Source organism: Triticum aestivum, chromosome 4D (assembly GCF_018294505.1).
Source record: "Triticum aestivum cultivar Chinese Spring chromosome 4D, IWGSC CS RefSeq v2.1, whole genome shotgun sequence".
Lineage (NCBI taxonomy): Eukaryota > Viridiplantae > Streptophyta > Magnoliopsida > Poales > Poaceae > Triticum > Triticum aestivum.
In genome coordinates this window covers 55,784,921-55,802,630 of record NC_057805.1, presented here as the reverse complement: position 1 = coordinate 55,802,630, position 17,710 = coordinate 55,784,921, and the positions used below count along the sequence as shown (strand labels likewise).

At 47.7% G+C, this 17,710-nt stretch overlaps 3 protein-coding genes across 3 annotated transcripts in view; 2 read left to right on the top strand and 1 right to left on the bottom strand.

The window, feature by feature from the left end:
• Positions 1 to 1,330: 1,330 nt before the first annotated feature.
• Positions 1,331 to 4,022, bottom strand: LOC123099598 (uncharacterized). Its single transcript, XM_044521725.1, has 4 exons — positions 3,867 to 4,022; positions 2,524 to 3,771; positions 2,133 to 2,437; positions 1,331 to 2,033 (listed from the first exon to the last, which is right to left on the bottom strand). Exons 2-4 carry the CDS (start codon positions 2,608 to 2,610, stop codon positions 1,835 to 1,837), a joined length of 591 nt encoding a protein of 196 aa, XP_044377660.1. The 5' UTR covers positions 2,611 to 3,771; positions 3,867 to 4,022; the 3' UTR covers positions 1,331 to 1,834.
• Positions 4,023 to 5,910: 1,888 nt separating this feature from the next.
• Positions 5,911 to 9,960, top strand: LOC123096663 (L10-interacting MYB domain-containing protein-like). The gene is made up of 3 exons (XM_044518423.1): positions 5,911 to 6,018; positions 8,987 to 9,292; positions 9,382 to 9,960. Exons 1-3 carry the CDS (start codon positions 5,911 to 5,913, stop codon positions 9,958 to 9,960), a joined length of 993 nt encoding a protein of 330 aa, XP_044374358.1.
• Positions 9,961 to 14,414: 4,454 nt separating this feature from the next.
• LOC123096172 (2-(3-amino-3-carboxypropyl)histidine synthase subunit 2) overlaps positions 14,415 to 17,710 on the top strand; it is a 7,605-nt gene continuing 4,309 nt past the window's right edge. The window contains exons 1-3 of the mRNA XM_044517808.1: positions 14,415 to 14,594; positions 14,695 to 14,879; positions 15,343 to 15,451. Of these exons, the coding sequence (XP_044373743.1) occupies positions 14,511 to 14,594; positions 14,695 to 14,879; positions 15,343 to 15,451 (378 nt within the window). The 5' untranslated portion in view covers positions 14,415 to 14,510. The remainder of the gene's footprint in view (positions 14,595 to 14,694; positions 14,880 to 15,342; positions 15,452 to 17,710) is intronic.

Genomic DNA, 17,710 nt, shown 5'->3' with positions numbered 1-17,710 from the left:
TCTTGTAACAACTCGGTAAGGTGGTCATACCACGCATGTGGGGCTTGTTTAAGGCCATAGAGTGCCTTATCGAGTTGATACACATGATCGGGAAAGTAGGGATCCTCGAACCCCGGGGGGTTGCTTGACATAAACCAACTCATTAATAGGACCATTAAGAAAAGCACTCTTCACATCCATTTGTTGCAACTTAAAGTTGTGATGAGAAGCGTAAGCAATCAACAAACGAATAGATTCAAGGCGAGCAACGGGAGCAAATGTTTCACCGTAGTCGATACCCTCGACTTGGGAGTAGCCTTGTGCCACCAATCGTGCCTTGTTGCGAATGATGGTCCCATGAGCATCTTGCTTGTTCTTGAATATCCACTTGGTTCCAATGACATTGTGGTTCCCCGTTGGCCTCGGCACTAATCTCCACACCTTGTTGTACTCGAAGTTGTTGAGTTCTTCATGCATGGCATTAAGCCAATCCGGATCTTCGTAAGTGACCGTTGCTTTCTTTACTTTTACTCTTTATCACAAAAATATCAAAAATATTATCTTATCATCTCTATCAGATCTCACTCTCGTAAGTGACAGTGAAGGGATTGACAACCCATTTATCGCGGTTGTTGCGAGGTTCTTATTTGTTTGTGTAGGTGTGTGGGACTCGAGCGTGGTCTCCTACTGGATTGATACCTTTGTTCTCAAAAATTGAGGAAATACTTACGCTAATTTACTGCATCACCCTTTTCTCTTCAAGGGAAAACCAACGCAGTGCTCAAGAGGTAGCAACTAATATTAGGTTCCTATGTCTCGAAAATGCATTTCTGATCGTGAGCACAGCTGAGCCCGGAATCTAGTCCGTTGGTCTTTATCGGGATGCGCGCGTATTTTGTATTCCCGAGCGTGTGCATCTACCATATTTACAATGTATTCAATGGCGGGTCCCGTGTAGTAAAGTCGTGCTCAACCACTGTGCCATAGCGGAACGGGAAAAGTGCAGATGGATCAGCCGTTTTCCCGAGCCTACCTGTCCCGCTGCCTTAAGTAATAGCAGGTGTCTATGATCAGTGGCAGACGTTTTTGAATTTTGAATGCATGAGGGCGCTTACGTGTGTCCAGCTGGACCCAACACAGACGTGTAATAGCAACATTTACTCGAGGAGCACCAACCAGTGATGGGAAGCTAAAGCATACACACAGTAAAACAGAGGTGCCGGTATATTTTGAAACGCCAGTAGTAGTCATGTGTGGGGGAAAAGTTCGTCTCACCAACACAGTTGTCTACATATTTGTAGAAATTCAAATTATTAATGTGTCAGCAAATACAACTAGACTGCAACCAGGAGCAAAAAGCATGGAGGTTCAGACACAAGCCATCAATTAGAAAATCCTCAATTATTATTATTCTAACATTACACATAGCCGGAAAAAAGTATTAAGATGCATTTCCTAGGAGGGGCCTCGTGCAAGAAGTACGGCGGTGTCCGTCTTGAGAGTCTGCTTTGGCACATCGCCCCTCTCTGGGCAGGTGGCCTTCTTATGGCCTGGCAATGCATATACTGCAGAATCTCATTTGCTTACTGAATCCTTCATATGGCGTCTTTACTTTGCTTGAGCAAGGCCGCCCAACACCACACTTCTTGCTCGGAGCTGACAGTCCAGCGAGGGCATCCCAATTGTTAGAACCGGTCATGCTTTCTCATTTGCTACCATTTCTCCTTCGATGTTATGGAGAGCACTCGCTGATCCAATGTTTTTCCGGTTTGATTCAGCAACAAGCCTATCCTCGATCCCTAGGCTATCCTTGGTTTCAGCCGATGGCGATACCTCCATGATTAAATCCTTAATCCTAGCGAGCACAAGCTCGTAGGTCGCGACTGATGAGTCCCCAATCCTGACAAGTCCCATGGCATGTAGGTACAAAGTCAAGCTCCGGCTGCTGAAAATTGATTGGCAGCCTGGTCTTTCTGAAAGTGAGCAATGTGTTGTGGCAAAATGTCCCTTGCACCTTTCGTCCACCTCTTAATGATGTGCCGCTTGGGTATCTCCTGCACGCCAACGTAGTCCGTCACTAGAATCCATGGGCAAGCATAATCAATTCGTTTCAAATCAAATATATGACAGGATAAGCAATAATTGATTAATACCACATTGAGAAAATAACCTTCAGACCATGGCAACATTGCATCCCCATGTGGGCGAACTGCCCACATTCACAGTCGAACCAGTCGCCATCATCTGATATGCTCACCTCGAAATCCACTTTACTCCATTTCTCACGTTTGTCGGCGTCATTGTGCCTTGCGACGTATTTCTTCTTCCGCAAAAATTCCTCTACCTGGTATGCTGCACCTTTGAAGACGTTCTCAGCGAATAGCTCAAACATCTTTCTTGTATAAAATTTACTTGCATGCCTATGGATATCAACATTTGTTCTCATCACAGCACCACTCTGTAGTCGGACAAAAAACAGATAGATGTCAGCTTCTCCGACAAGACAAACAAAAATGATAAAAATATAAATGAAATATCGCTCACAATTCTTGTCCTTTTCTCTTGGTAGCTCTCATCCGATTCTCGGTCGAATTGAAGCCTCATGTACTGTCGGCTGTCGCACGAACACATGCATTGGGCTTTGCTGCCGGCATGTAAGTCTTCAACATATTGTTTGCACTCTCGCTACGTTGTGTGCTCGTCATTTTGGCGCAGAAGAGACTTTTGAAATATGGCTTTGCCCACTTACGTCGTATCTCATAAAGATTTGTCATGTAATTGTGGGACTTCAAATTGTATTTCTCAATCAGCAGGCCCCGTGCAGTCTCAAACTGCTCCACACTTATCATGTGGGGAAATATCTGGTACTCCCACCCCTAGGGTGCTCCCGGTGCTTCAAACTCAGTAACACATTTTAAAATGTTCAAAAAAATCTGGAAAAAAAATCCAGCACATTGACACAACATCAATGTATGTCGTTAAAAAAATTCAAAACATTGCTCCAGATACAAAAATGACAAAATGGGCATCAATGTGATAATGGGCCTAATCTAAAGCCCAACATATGTTGTGTACTATTTACTGTCGAATTTGTCATTTATGTTTCTCAAGCTATGTTTCGAATTTTGATTTCATATTTTTTGACAACATACTTTGATGATGTGTCAATATGATGGATTTTTTTCAGAATTTTTTGAACATTTAAAAATATGCTACCGAGTTTTGGAGCACCCGAGCACCCTAGGGGTGGGAGTACCATATATTTCCCCCTTATCATGTGATTCACTATTTTGTGGAATTCAGGCCCGAAACTCGCTTTTGCTGGTGTACAGCAGACCAAGATTCTCTTTTGCATGACATGCTCTGCCCAGAAAACAATATACTATATGCTAATTGCGCGCATGGACGACATAATCTGCCTTGAAAACACTATGCAGGTCACTTTGCACGCATGGAGGGTTACCAAAAAAACAGAGGACCAGTTTGCTGACAGCAGCAGTAGTGCTCACGAGGCTTTTTAGACATAGGCACTAAAGAACAGAATCAATTTTCTATGTATACCTTCTGGTCGACAATGGCGCATCTGGGTGCAACTCTCTGGTGGACTCGAAGGATTCAGTAGGCGGCTGCTTCCTCTTGCGGCCGGAATCGATCTGCTCAGCAGAGCCGCCGTGTTGTCCAGCTGCAACCCCGCACAACGAGTCGGCGTGTGCCACTGCCGACGGCCCAACAGCCATCAAAACCAACGGATCTAGCTGGTCAACACCACCCGTGACCTCTCTGAGCGGGAATCTATGGCGCGTTCATCAAATCGAAAAACAGTCGTTTAGACGCGCTTGCGTGTCTACGGATCGAATCGAACAAAATAATACAGTGGAGAAATTAACTGTCTACTGGATCCAGCAGAGACTCGAGCCCGCTGTGGCGTAGGTCTGCAAGCTCGGCCATACTGCTTGCCGCCGCCATTGTTTCACCTTCCGCCGTCGAGGTCGGGGAGAGGGCGGAAAAGGAGAGAGACAGTTTACTTACAAATGGGGGCCGAGATATTTCGAAGTGGCCCACAATTTCTTATGCACCGATGAGCATTTATTGAGGCCATCTCCGCCGCGCGACCCCAAATGGACGTACGTTTTGGCCGGATTTTGTTCCTTTGGGGCGCCGATGGGTTCGCCCGTGTCCACCTCTGTCCGTTGGGTCGTGCGTGCGCCCACCGCGCGGCTGCGCCCCAAATCATGTCCGCGTTAGACATGATTTAAAAATATAGCAAAACGTAAATAAAATGACTTAAAAAGTAAATAAGCGCAGTTTAATAAACTTAAAACTTAGTTAGGGGTCACGGCCACAAAACGGCCCAGTTTCACGTCGAACTTGACATAATTAATAATAAACATAAAAAGGAAAATAAAAAACGGCCGCCGCCAGCGCGCTCCTGCCCGTGCCCGTCGATGCCGTCGCCGTCGCCGTCTTCAGTGGCCGCCGACGTCGTCGTCGCTGACGAGGTCCACGTAGGCCGGCGGCGTCCAGAGGTGGGCCGGCAGTGCGTGGTATACGGGGGCGGGCTGGACGGCGGGAGGTGCCTGCACGACCTCCTCCCATGGCGATGCCTCCCGCTCCGGTGACCGCTGTGGCGTGGGGCGCCAGTTCACGCACCCCAGGGCGTCGGCCATCTCTTCTGCAGTGCACGACCAGCCCCACCCCTGGCCCACCAGGCCCGGGCGGAACGCGGCCACCGGCTCCTCCTCCATCGCCTCCTCCCTCCTCTCCTCCTCCTTGACGGCCACCATGTGCAGCTCAGGGAAGGCGACGTCGCCGGCGGCAGAGAGAGCCATCGCCTCCTCCAAGCCGTCCCATTGGCGCTCGTCGTGGGTGTACATGGAGTCATCCATGACACGCTGCACGAGCCGGGCCTCCTCCTCCGCTGTCATGCGAGGAGGTGGAGGGGGTGACGGAGACGGGGAAGGCGACGGCGTGGGCGTGAGGCCGCGCACCCGCGTACGCCCGCGCACCTCCCGACGTGGCCGCCGCGGCCTCGACACCGTGCCGGCGAAGTAGGACGCGCGGCGCGTGTCGTGCTCGTCCTGGAGCCATGTGTCCCAGAGCACCGAGTCGGGGGCGTACCTGTCGTCGTAGAACAGGTCGTCGGGGAGGAGGCGGCGGCGGCGCTCGATCTCATCGCGGCGCGCACGGCCGCTCGCCGGCACCGGCGGGATCGGCACACGGTCGGCGCTGAGGTGCCATCCGTTGGGGAGGTGGACGTCGCTCCACGGGACCGGCGTCCTCGTATCCCAGTACCGCCGGCACACGTCCGCCGCGAGGTACTGCCGGTCGCGCTTGCCGGTGGGCCTAGGGTTGATGGTGAAGGGGGCCAGCGCGGGGGCTCGACGGGAGGAGCGCGGCGGTGACGCGGGCTCCTCCTTCTTCACGGAGCCGCGGCGGTGCCCCGAGGAGGAGCCGGCCTCACGGTCGTGCTTCCCCTTGCGGTTTCAGAAGCCCATGGCTTTGAGGTGGCCGGCCGGCGAGCTCGAGGACAAGGGAGGGCTAGGGTTCGGCGCTGTCGGGTTTCGAGGAGGCCGCGGGATGGCGTGGGGCAGTGTGGACGACGACCGGTCCACGGTTCCCACTTAAAGAAGGACGGCAACCCTTTGATGTGCGGATGATAGGTGGGGCTGCCCGCTCGTGCGCATTGATGTGGGCGGGTGGGAGGTAGGTGGCCGCCTGCCACGCGGCCCCGACGCGGACGAGGCGCGCGTCCGTTTGGTGTCCGCCGCGACCCAAATCCGACGTAAGTTTGCGCTCGAAATGGGTCGGCCCAGACACAAAACGGACAAGATGGGTCCGGGCCGTCGCGCGCTAGGCCGTCTCGTTTGTCCCTTTTACCTCAAACAGACGGGCCGAACAGGATAGGGTCGCGCGGTGGAGTTAGCCTGATCGATGGACGGCATTGTTTATGCAGCAGACGACGACGACACGATTCTGATCCCCGCGCAGCTTTTCGTGACGGAGGCGATCCACGGCTCGGGTCATCTACCGTACATCACAGTTCATCTGTGTATAGCATCTGACACACCCATTTTCCTATCACCGTATATGCTTGAAAGGTCCCACTAACCCATATCCTTAGACATGTACGTATGACCAGGATACCATGTTCAGATACAACTGCTCTCAGTAACGCCGCTCTCCCTATGTCTTTATTTTTTTCCTTTTGTCCTACTTGTCATGCATATGCTAGAAGGATATCGACGATCTCTTATCTACTGTTTCTTTTTTCTTTTTGGAACATTCGCATATACACAAACTGTATAGTTATGTGTTTAAAATTCAAAGTGTGTGTGTGGTAGTGAAAGGGGAATTGTGACACGATGAACCATTGACATACACGGTAAGATTGGATTGGGGAGGCGAAGACAGTGGGTGAAAGGTATATGCGAGATATGATGTAAACCACAAGTATGTATGCCCCTCTACAACGCGCGGGCAATTAAATGGTATCTTATGCCAATTTCATGTAAGTATAGTGTCAACTTATTCTCCTTTTTTGCTAACTCGGGCCTAGTTATGTCCCATCCAATGGCTCAAACAAATAAATAACCCATTGATGAGCTCAACACAAACTAAAAAGGCTTAACACGACACATCTGGACACAAACTAAAAAATTGCATACATGTATATTTATGAGGTGATTTCTAATGCAAACTATGCAATAATTTATTTATGCCATTCAGGACAAAAATGCTTCACAAACTTTTGTGTCATGTCTAATTGCAGGTGTATGAAATATTTGTACAATCCACATATGAAGATACGGGAAAAAGAGAAGATAGAGTCCAAATCTCTCATGTTCTGAATTCAAATTCAGACTGCACAGACATACCTGACTCAAAACGTCAAGAACTCTTTCATACGGACTCCGAACTGGGTGATTCTTTTTTTTTTTGGAAAGTAGATTTCGTGCTCTTTCCAACCCAATTGGATTCACCTTCAAATTCGTCCGGAGCATTGAGTTATTGACGAAACAATCTGACGCTGCAGCAGAATCCGAGTCAAAATACAAGTCCAAAGGTGTTGCATCTCCTCCACTTGGGCCCATGGACCTTGTACGACCTAGGGTTGGTTTTAGGATGCCTTGAGACGTCCTCTCACCTCCTTCGCCGCCACCCCTTGCTACTATATAAGTAGATCCATCTAGTAGCTTTTTTCTTGGGATTTGTTTAGTTAAAAGTTAGCCATTGCAACTTCGTTTATTTCGTTTGTGTCCAATGACCAGACCAAGACCGCTTTCGGATCCCCACCTTTATCAATACTTCATCTATATTCGTAATATTCAGATTGCATTATCATATTCTTGCTTGTTCTTCGATTGCGTGCAAGAATAGACTTTTGTGGTCAGGTTGATCGTGCTTCCAGCATCGTCAGTAACCTCAGGAGATTGGTTTAGCGATTGCTAAGGCGCAACATCGTGCATGTTTGTAGTTGGATCATCAAAGCCATCTCCGCCAAGTCGATAGCTATCATCTCATCGAAAGATCGGGACACCCTCGCCTCTATCAAGTGGTATCAATTTTCAGGTTGCTTGATGAAAATTTCCAATTTTTCCTAGATTAGATTTATTTTCTTACCTATTGTCCAAAAAAACCCACAAAAAAGTTAGATCTACTCATTCTTTGTCCAAGCCAGTATGAGCCTTTGCAATTTTTTTCATTGTTTGCATTGTTGAATTATCGGTTGCATCGTTGTGTCGGTTTGCTGGTCTTAGTGTCTAGTTCGTTTAGAGTTTTGAGTTCTGTTCACATTAGTCAAGCCTCCGCTGCATCGTTATTCCTTCCGTTGTCCACCATCCCATCCATCAATTTCCACCTCGTGCTATCCACCGTTCATTGTCATAATCATAGCTGAGGTTGTTCACATCTGTGTTTGATCCAATCTGCATCTTATCTAATTTGTTTTGGAAGAGGGAGAGAGAAAAAAGACAAAAGAGAGAGAGAGAGAAAAAGTTAAAAAAAGTCAGAGAAAAAAAAGGAGAGAAAGAACAAGAAAAAAAGTGTGAGGAAAAAATAGAGAAGAAAAAAAACAAAATTCGAATCTATCTAGAGTCAATCTTGTAGCTGACTTCGGATTGGAATCTGTTTTGTGCACTGTTCAGTAAAACAGTCATATCTTTTTCATACGAAGTCCGTTTTGACTCCGCGTGTACTCAAATTAGGGCCAGTTCTTTTGCAGCTTATTTCAGCTTATTGTCAAAAAAAGCTATAAGCTGAAAAGAACTCATTTTAGAGAAGCCAGCTCAGCTTATTTCTACCTCCTCCTCCTTCACAATGAGAAAAAGCTGGGGTCGGGTGGCTTCCCGCAGCTTCTGACTTAAAAACGAAAGGGTATAGGGACGTGCCCCTCTAGTTTGATCTTATTACATCAATATTGCCACCCCCAGTCCCGCACAGAACCACCGGTCGCAAAAGACAGCAGCGCTCGATCCCCTCCCTCCCCCCGCTCGACTCCTCCTACTCTGTTCTCCGCTCCGCCTAGGGTTCCTCCCGTCACCGCCGCCGCCGTCGCCGCCGGTCCTCCAATCCTCTGGATCACGACGAGGCCAGCGAGATGGCATGTGGATAGGGCTGCATCTTCCACCCCCAACTCCCACGGGCGCGACCCCTCCCTCGGCCGCATCCCCTCCGCCCCCTTTGTCCAGGAGCAGCGCCTGGCCAGGTCTGCCCAGGGCCCCTCTCCGGCAAACGGCGCCCATCTCCGGCGGTCGGCGACCCCCTTTCCCCCTGCCCTCCTCCTGGCCGTGAGCCACCAAGGTGAGCAGCTCCTGTGATTTTTTTGCAAAAAAATTCATGTATATTAGTTGTAAGCTACTGCTGAAGGATGATGATTTCATCTTGATTGTACTACTGTTGAAGTGTGATGATTTCATGTTGATCTAAACGAGCTACTGCTACCATAAAAGCATTCTAGATATTGTTATTAATTCTTCCAATTCTTTTTTATTGACATGATGAAAAATAGATGAAAGCACAATGGGATAATGTGGGTCTTAGAACTTTCATTGATATTTGTGTGGAAGAAGTGAATGCCAATAACCGTGGCAAAGAAGGAACATTGTCACCACTTGGATATGAAAATGTGGTCAGAAAGTTTTTTGAGCGCACGAGGAGAGAATATACCAAAAAGCAATTCAAGAAGAAGTGGGATGTGCTGAAAAAAGAGTATGCTATTTGGAAGACATTAACCCAAAAGGCATCAGGCATTGGGTTTGATCCTGTTACCAAGACCATTGCGGCTAGTGATGAATGGTGGGCAAATGAGATACAGGTATACATATCGTCATATCAATTCCATTTGTTTTTACTTTTCTTTTTCTACCAATTCTTGCACTAATTTGTGATGTGCTTTTTTTCCAGAGAAATGAACTTGCCGCCAAGTTTCGATTTGCTCCACTAGAGGATGAGATCAAACTGAGTGCTATATTTGATGATATTAGTGTGACAAATGAGTACGCGAGGGCGGCACCTCCCTCGTCTCAAGTTGATGCATCTCAAATTCACATTGATGATGATGATGTGGCTGGTTCAGGATGTGAAATAGATGCTACTTTTGTGACACCTAACAAAGCTAAAGGTCGAAAGAAGAGATCATGTCCTTATTCACCTAGTCCTGCGATGGTGCAAAAGATTGCAAAAGATAGTGATGATAGAATGCAATTTAAGCGTATTGCTGACCTTTGGGAAAAGAGGGAGACTAGCCGCAATTCGGCGACATCTGAAATGAAGGAGGATCCTGTGAGAGATGAGATTAAGGAGATGAAGGACATGGTGGTGAATGATGGAGGTAAACCTGGAAGTGAAGTGTATTTTCATGCTCTAGAACTCTTTACGAAGAAGGAACATCGTGATGTCTTGAGTGCACTAAAGGAGGAAGATTCAACTGTGAGGCTTGAATGGATCAACAGGGCATGGGAAACATTTATGAAAAAAATTTAGAACTTATTTGCTTTTTTGGGAACTCATTTGTAGTGTTGTGAACTTATTTGCTTTGTTGTCAACTCATTTGTATTGATTTGAACTAATTTGTACTGTTGTGAATCTACTTGCTATAAATCTTTGTTGTGAACTTAATTGTATTGATGTGAACCAATTTGTACTGATGGAGCTGTGATTTGTTGTCTTGTGGACAAATGTTTATGATATTTCTATTTCTATATCACAGATGGACATCTCTGTTCAGGAGGATGAGGAGGAGGAACTTGATTTTTGCGTTGTTGCAATGGCATATTATCTTCTAAACAAAGAAAGGCTGCCATATGGACCTAGGAGAGCACCAATGATGACATGATTGCAGTGGGTGGAAGAGAAGGAGAAGCAACCACAAATATTCTACTCTATGTTCAGGATGCGAAGGTCTGTGTTCTACTCACTACATGACATTTTAGTTGAAAAGTATGGTTTAAAGTCAACTTGCAACATGACAAGCAAGGAGGCATTAGCATAGTTCTTGTGGACTTTGGGGTCACGCCAGACCACCGAAAATGTCGCCGATCGATTTGAACACAGTCGGTCTACCATCAACAAAAAATTTAAGGAGGTCTTGTTCTGTGTCTACCGTATGGCCGGAGATTACATTCAACCGAAAGATCGATCTTTCACCCAAGTTCATGACTCGCTTAAAAAAACAAGATTTTGGCCTCACTTCAAGGATGCCATTGGGGCAATAGATGGAACACACATTGAATGTGTTGTGCTTGCAAGTGAGCAACCTAAGTATCGCAACAGGAAAGGTTCGACAACTCAAAATGTCATGGCAATTTGCGATTTTGATATGAGATTTACATTTGTTGTTGCTGGATGGCCTGGATCTGTTCATGACACACGTGTACTCAATGATGCACAAGCTGAATATTCCTATTTTCCACACCCTCCGGACGGTATGTACATGCATTCTTCTCCTCTAATGTATTGCATGAACTAATTAGTTTTGGTCATCTTTATTATCAATGCAGGAAAATATTATCTTGTTGACTCTGGATATCCAAACAGAGTTGGATATCTAGCACCATACAAAGGACAACGCTACCATGTACCAGATTTCCAACAAGTACCGCCGCGAGGAAGATATGAGACCTTCAATCATATACATTCATCACTACGGAACGTCATCGAACGATTGTTCGGTGTTCTAAAGATGAAATGGAGAATCCTCCTCGGCATCACACGGTACAAACCTGCTACGCAAACAAAGATCATTACTGCATGCGCGTGTCTTCATAACTTCATTCATGAGAGCAAACTAAGTGATCAACATTTTGACATGGTTGAGAGTGGATCTTATGCTCATGAAGAGAGCCTTTCTCATCACCATGCACCCATTGATGATGGTACTATGGGTTCCATCCGTGATGCGATTGCTACAAGTGTTTTCCCTTGATGGTTAGCTCTAGGGTGTACGCTTTTGTTGGGATAACCATGTAATAATTTACAGATTTTTTTATTCGGTACTTATTCTCAAGAACTCGTACTACATGAGACAGTGATGCATGTATGGCATTCGTATGCGACAAAATGATCTTCCTTACGTTTGATTATAACATGTTGTGGTGTTTTACAGTCAAATTTATGTTCATATGGGCAACAATGATAAAAAATATAGCGCAATATCGTTTGATCTGAATAATAGTATAGTCCAAGGGTATTACAGACTTTTCACTGATCATATCACAGAAGCTGAAAAAACTGGCACTGAAAAGAACTGGCTAGCTTATTATCTGGAGCTTATTTCCACAGGAGCTTATTTCCACAGCACAGCTCAAAAGAACTGGCCCTTAAAGCTAACAACGGGCCGCATCTAAATAGTTGCAGAAACAAGTTCAATATTTGACACCTTAAAATTGGCTTCTAAATAGGTCTTTTTGCCATCTGAAGTTCGCGAACACAGCTTGTTTCAGTTTTTCAGTCCAGTTTTAGAATTTTTTGACTCCTCATGTCAACTCGGAAGTGAGTGATTATTTTTGCATTTGAAAGATTGAGTCAGTGCCATTCTTGAGAAAAATTATTATAAAATTGGCACAAATTTTTCCAGAGGAAAGTTGTTGGTATATCCTGCTTGGCAGTTGTTTCACATCATTATCTTTGCTGCTATTGTGATCTTAATTATATCTTGCTGTCCAGAGCTACTTCATGTCCTTTCTTGATGCTAGTTGTGCTACACCGTGACCTCATTAGTGTTCTAGGCTCGCGTCTCTAGTCTGGTCTAGCCTAGGACCAGCACAGTACCGTCGTTGAGCGTTTATTCAACATTGCATCTCTGAATTGATTATTGCTAATCTTTTGCTACCATATATTTAACCCTTTCAAGCTCCACGTATTTCTACAATCTACACCGTGTATACGTACGTTCCCCTGGCAATCGTTATACTCAATCTTCGGAGTTATTTGACACCGTTGGTTGCCTGTCACCACCTGCTGCATGGTAAGAACTTGTAAGGTATTGATATTTGCTTTACTGTGAGCGCTTTACCACCACATCCTAGTAGTTCATAGGAACATTATTCTTGAATTTTGTTTCTTGTTTCTACTAATCATGACAGGTTCCGGAGATAGAAGTTCTTGAACGACGGATACATCTTCACCATCACGAGAGGTGGGACAACACACATAAACACGTGGTTAGGTTATCTCTTTACCATCATTTGAGGTACCAGTAGGGGTACGGAAAAAATGGACTTCTATCGATCGCGTTTTTTCTGGCAAAGTGACGAGTTAAAACGGAAATACAGACTTGCTACATGGGATATTATTTGTAGGCCAAAGGACCAAGGTGGTCTTGGCATTGAAAATTTAGAGGCGAAGAACAGATGCTTACTCAGCAAGTGGCTGTACAAGTTATCTGTAGAGACCGATGTCACATGGGCCCAGATTCTGCGTAATAAGTACCTTCATTCTAAGACCTTATCACAGGTGACGGTCAGACCAACCGATTCGCCTTTTTGGAAAGGACTGATGAGAGTGAAATCAGCCTTCTTTCATAGGACAAAGTTTATCGTTGGTAATGGTACTTCCACGAGATTATGGGAGGATACGTGGCTAGGGGGAGACGCCTCTAACTATCCAATATCCTTCCCTCTATAATATTGTTCAGCGTAGAGATGCTTATGTTGCAACAGTATTACAGTCCAATCCTCTAAATATTCAATTCAGAAGGACTTTAGCGGGAAACCGTTGGGAAGTTTGGCTTCATCTTGTGAGAAGATTGATGGATGCCCACCTTTCTCAACAATCAGATTAGTTGCACTGAAAACTAACCAAGAATGGAGTGTTTTCAGTAAAATCCATGTATTTCGATATTATCAACTAGGTCTCTATCCCTCGATCTGTGCATATTTGGAAAGTCAAAGTGCCCTTAAGAATTAAAGTGTTCATGTGGTTTGTCCACAAACAAGTCATTCTCACTAAGGACAATTTGGCAAAACGTAACTGGGCAGGATCGCGAAGATGTAGCTTATGTGATCATGATGAATCTATCAAACACCTATTTCTTGATTTCCCAATGGCCAAAATTTTATGGCGGTCTATCCATATAGCGTTTAACATTGCTCCTCCTACTAGCATCCACACGTTATTTGGGACGTGGCTAAATGGGGTTGAGATAGAAACAGCGAGACACATCCGTGTAGGCGTATGTGCTTTATTATGGGCTATATGGAACTGCATGAACGATTTGGTTTTTTAACAGAACAACAAATATTCATTTCTTGCAGGTCATCTTCCGGGCCACTACGTTGATCCGTATGTGGTCGCTACTCACTCCGATGGATGCCAGGGAGCGTATGGTTACTGGTTCTATCCGTTGGAAGACGGTAGCACGGACTATCTTCAACCGGTTTGGATGACGGTCATGTAATAGAATAGGTGTTTAGTTTCCTATCTATCTTTATGCCGCCGGTTGTGGCTATCCCGTTTCCTTGTTTTTACCTCTATGTGAGCATTTTTTTTTCTTTTTTAAGACTTGGAGGCTTTGTTGAACCATTTGCTTAATTAATAAGATGACGGCATGCATCGTTCTGATGCAGAGGCCGAGGGATAACCTCCTTTTCGAAGAAAAAAATCTGGGCACGCGAGCGAAAAGGGCTGGCCCAGCACGCCACGGCTGCGAGGCGGTCTGGCATTGAAAAAGGAAAAAGAGCCCTAAAACAGCTCTAAAAAGGCTAAACAAAGCCCTAAAAAGGCCCCACAATTAAATGGGCCATGCTGTGCCCGGCCTCAAGGCCTGACCTTGGAGATCGGCCTTGTTCCATGGTCGGCCGGCCTCCGGCCCGGCCTTTTTAATCGCGTGGCGTGCCAGGCCCATGCCCAGGCCGAAAATCCATGCTAGTGGGCCGGCCCGCGACGCAGGGCCCATATGGCCAGTACAGCAGGAGCGCCGGCGTCCCAAGAGCAAAACCCTCGCCTCCTCCCTCCCCATTCGCCTGAGCTCCCCTGCTGCTTTGCACTTCCCTCCCTCCGAGCGGAATTCACTCTCGCCGGTGAATCCCCCCGCCATGGACGACATCAGCTCAAGGTACGAGATCCCGCGGACGGCCGAGTTCCTGCGGGGCCGCGCCTACACCAGGGTCGCCCTCCAGGTAATTTCCCCTTCTCCCTCCATTCCTCAAGATTAATTTGGTGCTTTAGCTGCATCACCCCCTTTGATTGGTTACTTGCCTCGGCTTCATGGCGCTCTAGTTCCCGGACGAGCTGCTCAAGGACGCGCCGGCGGTGGCGCGGGCGCTGCGGGCGGAGCTCGGCGGTGGGGCCAAGCTGTTCGTGATGGCCGACACCGCGTACAACTCGTGCTGCGTCGATGAGGTGGGGGCGTCCAACATTGACGCCCAGTGCGTCGTCCACTACGGCCACTCCTGCATGAGCCCGTGAGCCCTTCTTTGCCCCCCCTCATCGTTCATCAGTTGTTGCGCCCCGTTTTAATATGCAGGCTGAGTCGAGAAAACAAGATTGTTGCTTCGGAATGGGAGTTTTTGTCTCTGCAGGTGGCTGATTTCTCTGTTTGTTGGATTAACGATTGGATGCTTCAGATTGTTCTTTTAGGGGCATTAATAATTACTACTAGGCAATCATGTCAGAGATGGTCTGGTGTCTAGCAAAGGCATTGCCAGCTCTGAATTTAGCAGGAAATGGTTGATAGTGATAGAAGGTGTTCCTCGATTATGTCCGGTCATGATGTCAGTGGGAGATGCTTATCATATTAATATTTCGTTTTTATTCGCTTATACAATTGTAACATATGGTAAATTCCAATCATTATGATGATTATTTGTTGGAAGCCATTACCTTCATATCAAAATTCTATGCTGACAAGAGCAAATCTTAATGCAGGACATCGAATTTGCCAGCGTTCTTTGTATTTGGGAAGGCACCATTGGACATCAGTTTGTGTTGCCGCTCATTGCTGGATTGCTCGAGAGAAAGCAGTAAACCCGTTCTTGTATGCCTCAACTATTTCTTATGCTGAAAATTGTGCTTTAGTATATGGAATAAGCATAAGATGTTCGTTTGTTATTGAATTCTCAGTTCTGGAGTCCACACAACTTTTCTAAACTACATTACTAAATCAACATACTGAAAACGGTTGCAGCTTGTTGCTAAATTGCTCGAGAGAAATCAGTAAACCACTTGTATGCCTCAAACTATTTCTTATGCTAAAAGTTGTGCTTCGGTTTATGGAATAAGCATCACCTTAATCCTTGTCATTGAATTCTGGAGTTCACATTTTTTCTGAACTACATGACATCATCATACTGAAAATGTTTGCCTTTCCTACTGAAGTAAAATCACCCTTTCTAAGTATATTAGATAAAATTAATAAGTTAGAAAAAGATGGCATTTTCGGTTATAGGCATTTTCTTTCTAAGTTTAAATATTTATTATTTAGAACAATATAACTTTACCGGTAAGCTTAAATGTAATATCAATTAGGCCATATCGTTCGCAAGGAAGTTCACAAAATTGATTTAGGTCAGGACTCTAAATGAGAGTAGTTAGAACAAAAACAAATTGAGTTGGCTGTGGTTATTCTGTTGTGTTGCCGTTAATGGCTACATCTGCATGAAGTTACCCTGTTTCCGATAATAATTATGTAATGCCTGCATATGGTTTAATCTATCTGCTGGTAGGAGCTAGGATCCTACCCGGTATAGGGCGTAGGTTGTACGGGAAGGAGGAGGGTTGACGGAGATGCGATCGGGGCTGCCGGCGGCGGGGCGCCGTGGTGCGATGAAGAAGAGGCGGCGACGGCGCAAGAGGCGGCTAGGGTTAGGTCTCCCGGCTCCCTTCGGGAAGCCGAGCAAATAATGATTGCTTCTTGCTTGATTAGATTGATACATCTCCTCTCCTTATATAGAGAGGTTTACTTGACTCCTAAGCAAACGATCCTAATAACGATAAGATAACTTGGGCCACAACCCACTGGGCTAAGCCCCTAATATGCCGGTCATAACACTTCTCCCCGCCTGCACAAACAGCTCGTCCTCGAGCTGTAAGGTGGGGAAGCGCTTGCTGTACTCCTCGAGGTGATCAACCAGCGTCAAACACCTTCGCGACAGCTGGGGCGGCCAGGTCGGCGGCGACGGCGTCCTCCCGAATGTAGTCTGCAGCCTCCAGGTAGAAGAGTCGCGGGCAGACGTGGCCGGGCGTGTAGGGCTTGTCGCAGTTGAAGCACAACCCTTGGCGGCGACGCTCGAGTAGCTCGGCCGAGGTGAGCCGGCGGAACGGGCGCGCCGCGGTCGCGGCGAGGGGTGCCGCGGAAGCCTGAGCAGGCCGACCCTGCGCGGGAACATCTGGCCAGGGTAGCGACCCAGCGGCCCGGGGCGGTGATTCCTGCTGGTTGGCCATCGCGCGGCGCTCGAACGCGCGGGCGTAGTACATGGCCGTCTGGAGATCCTGGGGTCCCCGAAGCTCCACGTCCACGCGGATGGGATCCGAAAGTCCACCAACGAAGAGGTCGGCCCGTTGCTGCGCCGTCACGCCCGACGCGTGGCATGCCAGGGCCTGGAAACGGTCGGCGAAGTCCTGAACCGTGGAGGTGAAGGGAAGGCGGCCTAGCTCTGCCAGGCAGCTCCCGCGGATCGGTGGCCCAAAACGAAGGAGGCAGAGCTCGCGGAAGCGCTCCCAAGGGGGCATGCTGCCCTCGTCCTGCTCGAGGGCATAGTACCAGGTCTATGCCGCGCCACGGAGGTGGTAAGAGGCGAGCCAGGTACGCTCCGAGGCGAGGTGCGCTGCCCGCGAAAGAACTGCTCGCACTGGTTGAGCCAGTTGAGGGGGTCCTTCGTGCTGTCATAAGTGGCGAAGTCCAGTTTGGCAAACCGCGGCGGTGTTTGAGTCGGAGCGCCGTGGCCGACTGGCGCGGAGGTGCGAAGCAGCGAGGATTGGGGCGCCCGGTCAGCATGGCCGCGGCCCGTGGAGTACCCCGCCGAGCCAGAGGGATCGCCAAACTGCAGAGTGGGTGCCGGCGGGTCTCCAGCCGACGTGTAGACGGGTGGCGGCGATGATCCGGTCAGCCAGGCCGGTATGGGGGACGGTGACGGTGGGAAGCGCACTTGCTGGATCGATACGCCTCCCTGCAAGGGTGACCTGGGCCCCGTGCTGGGCGGTGGCGGGGCCGGCAGCTGCGGCGGTACGGACCCGGGTGGCGTGGGGGGCGCAGCGAGGGCCGGGGCCGGCCACTGTGGCCATTGAGGCGCGGCAG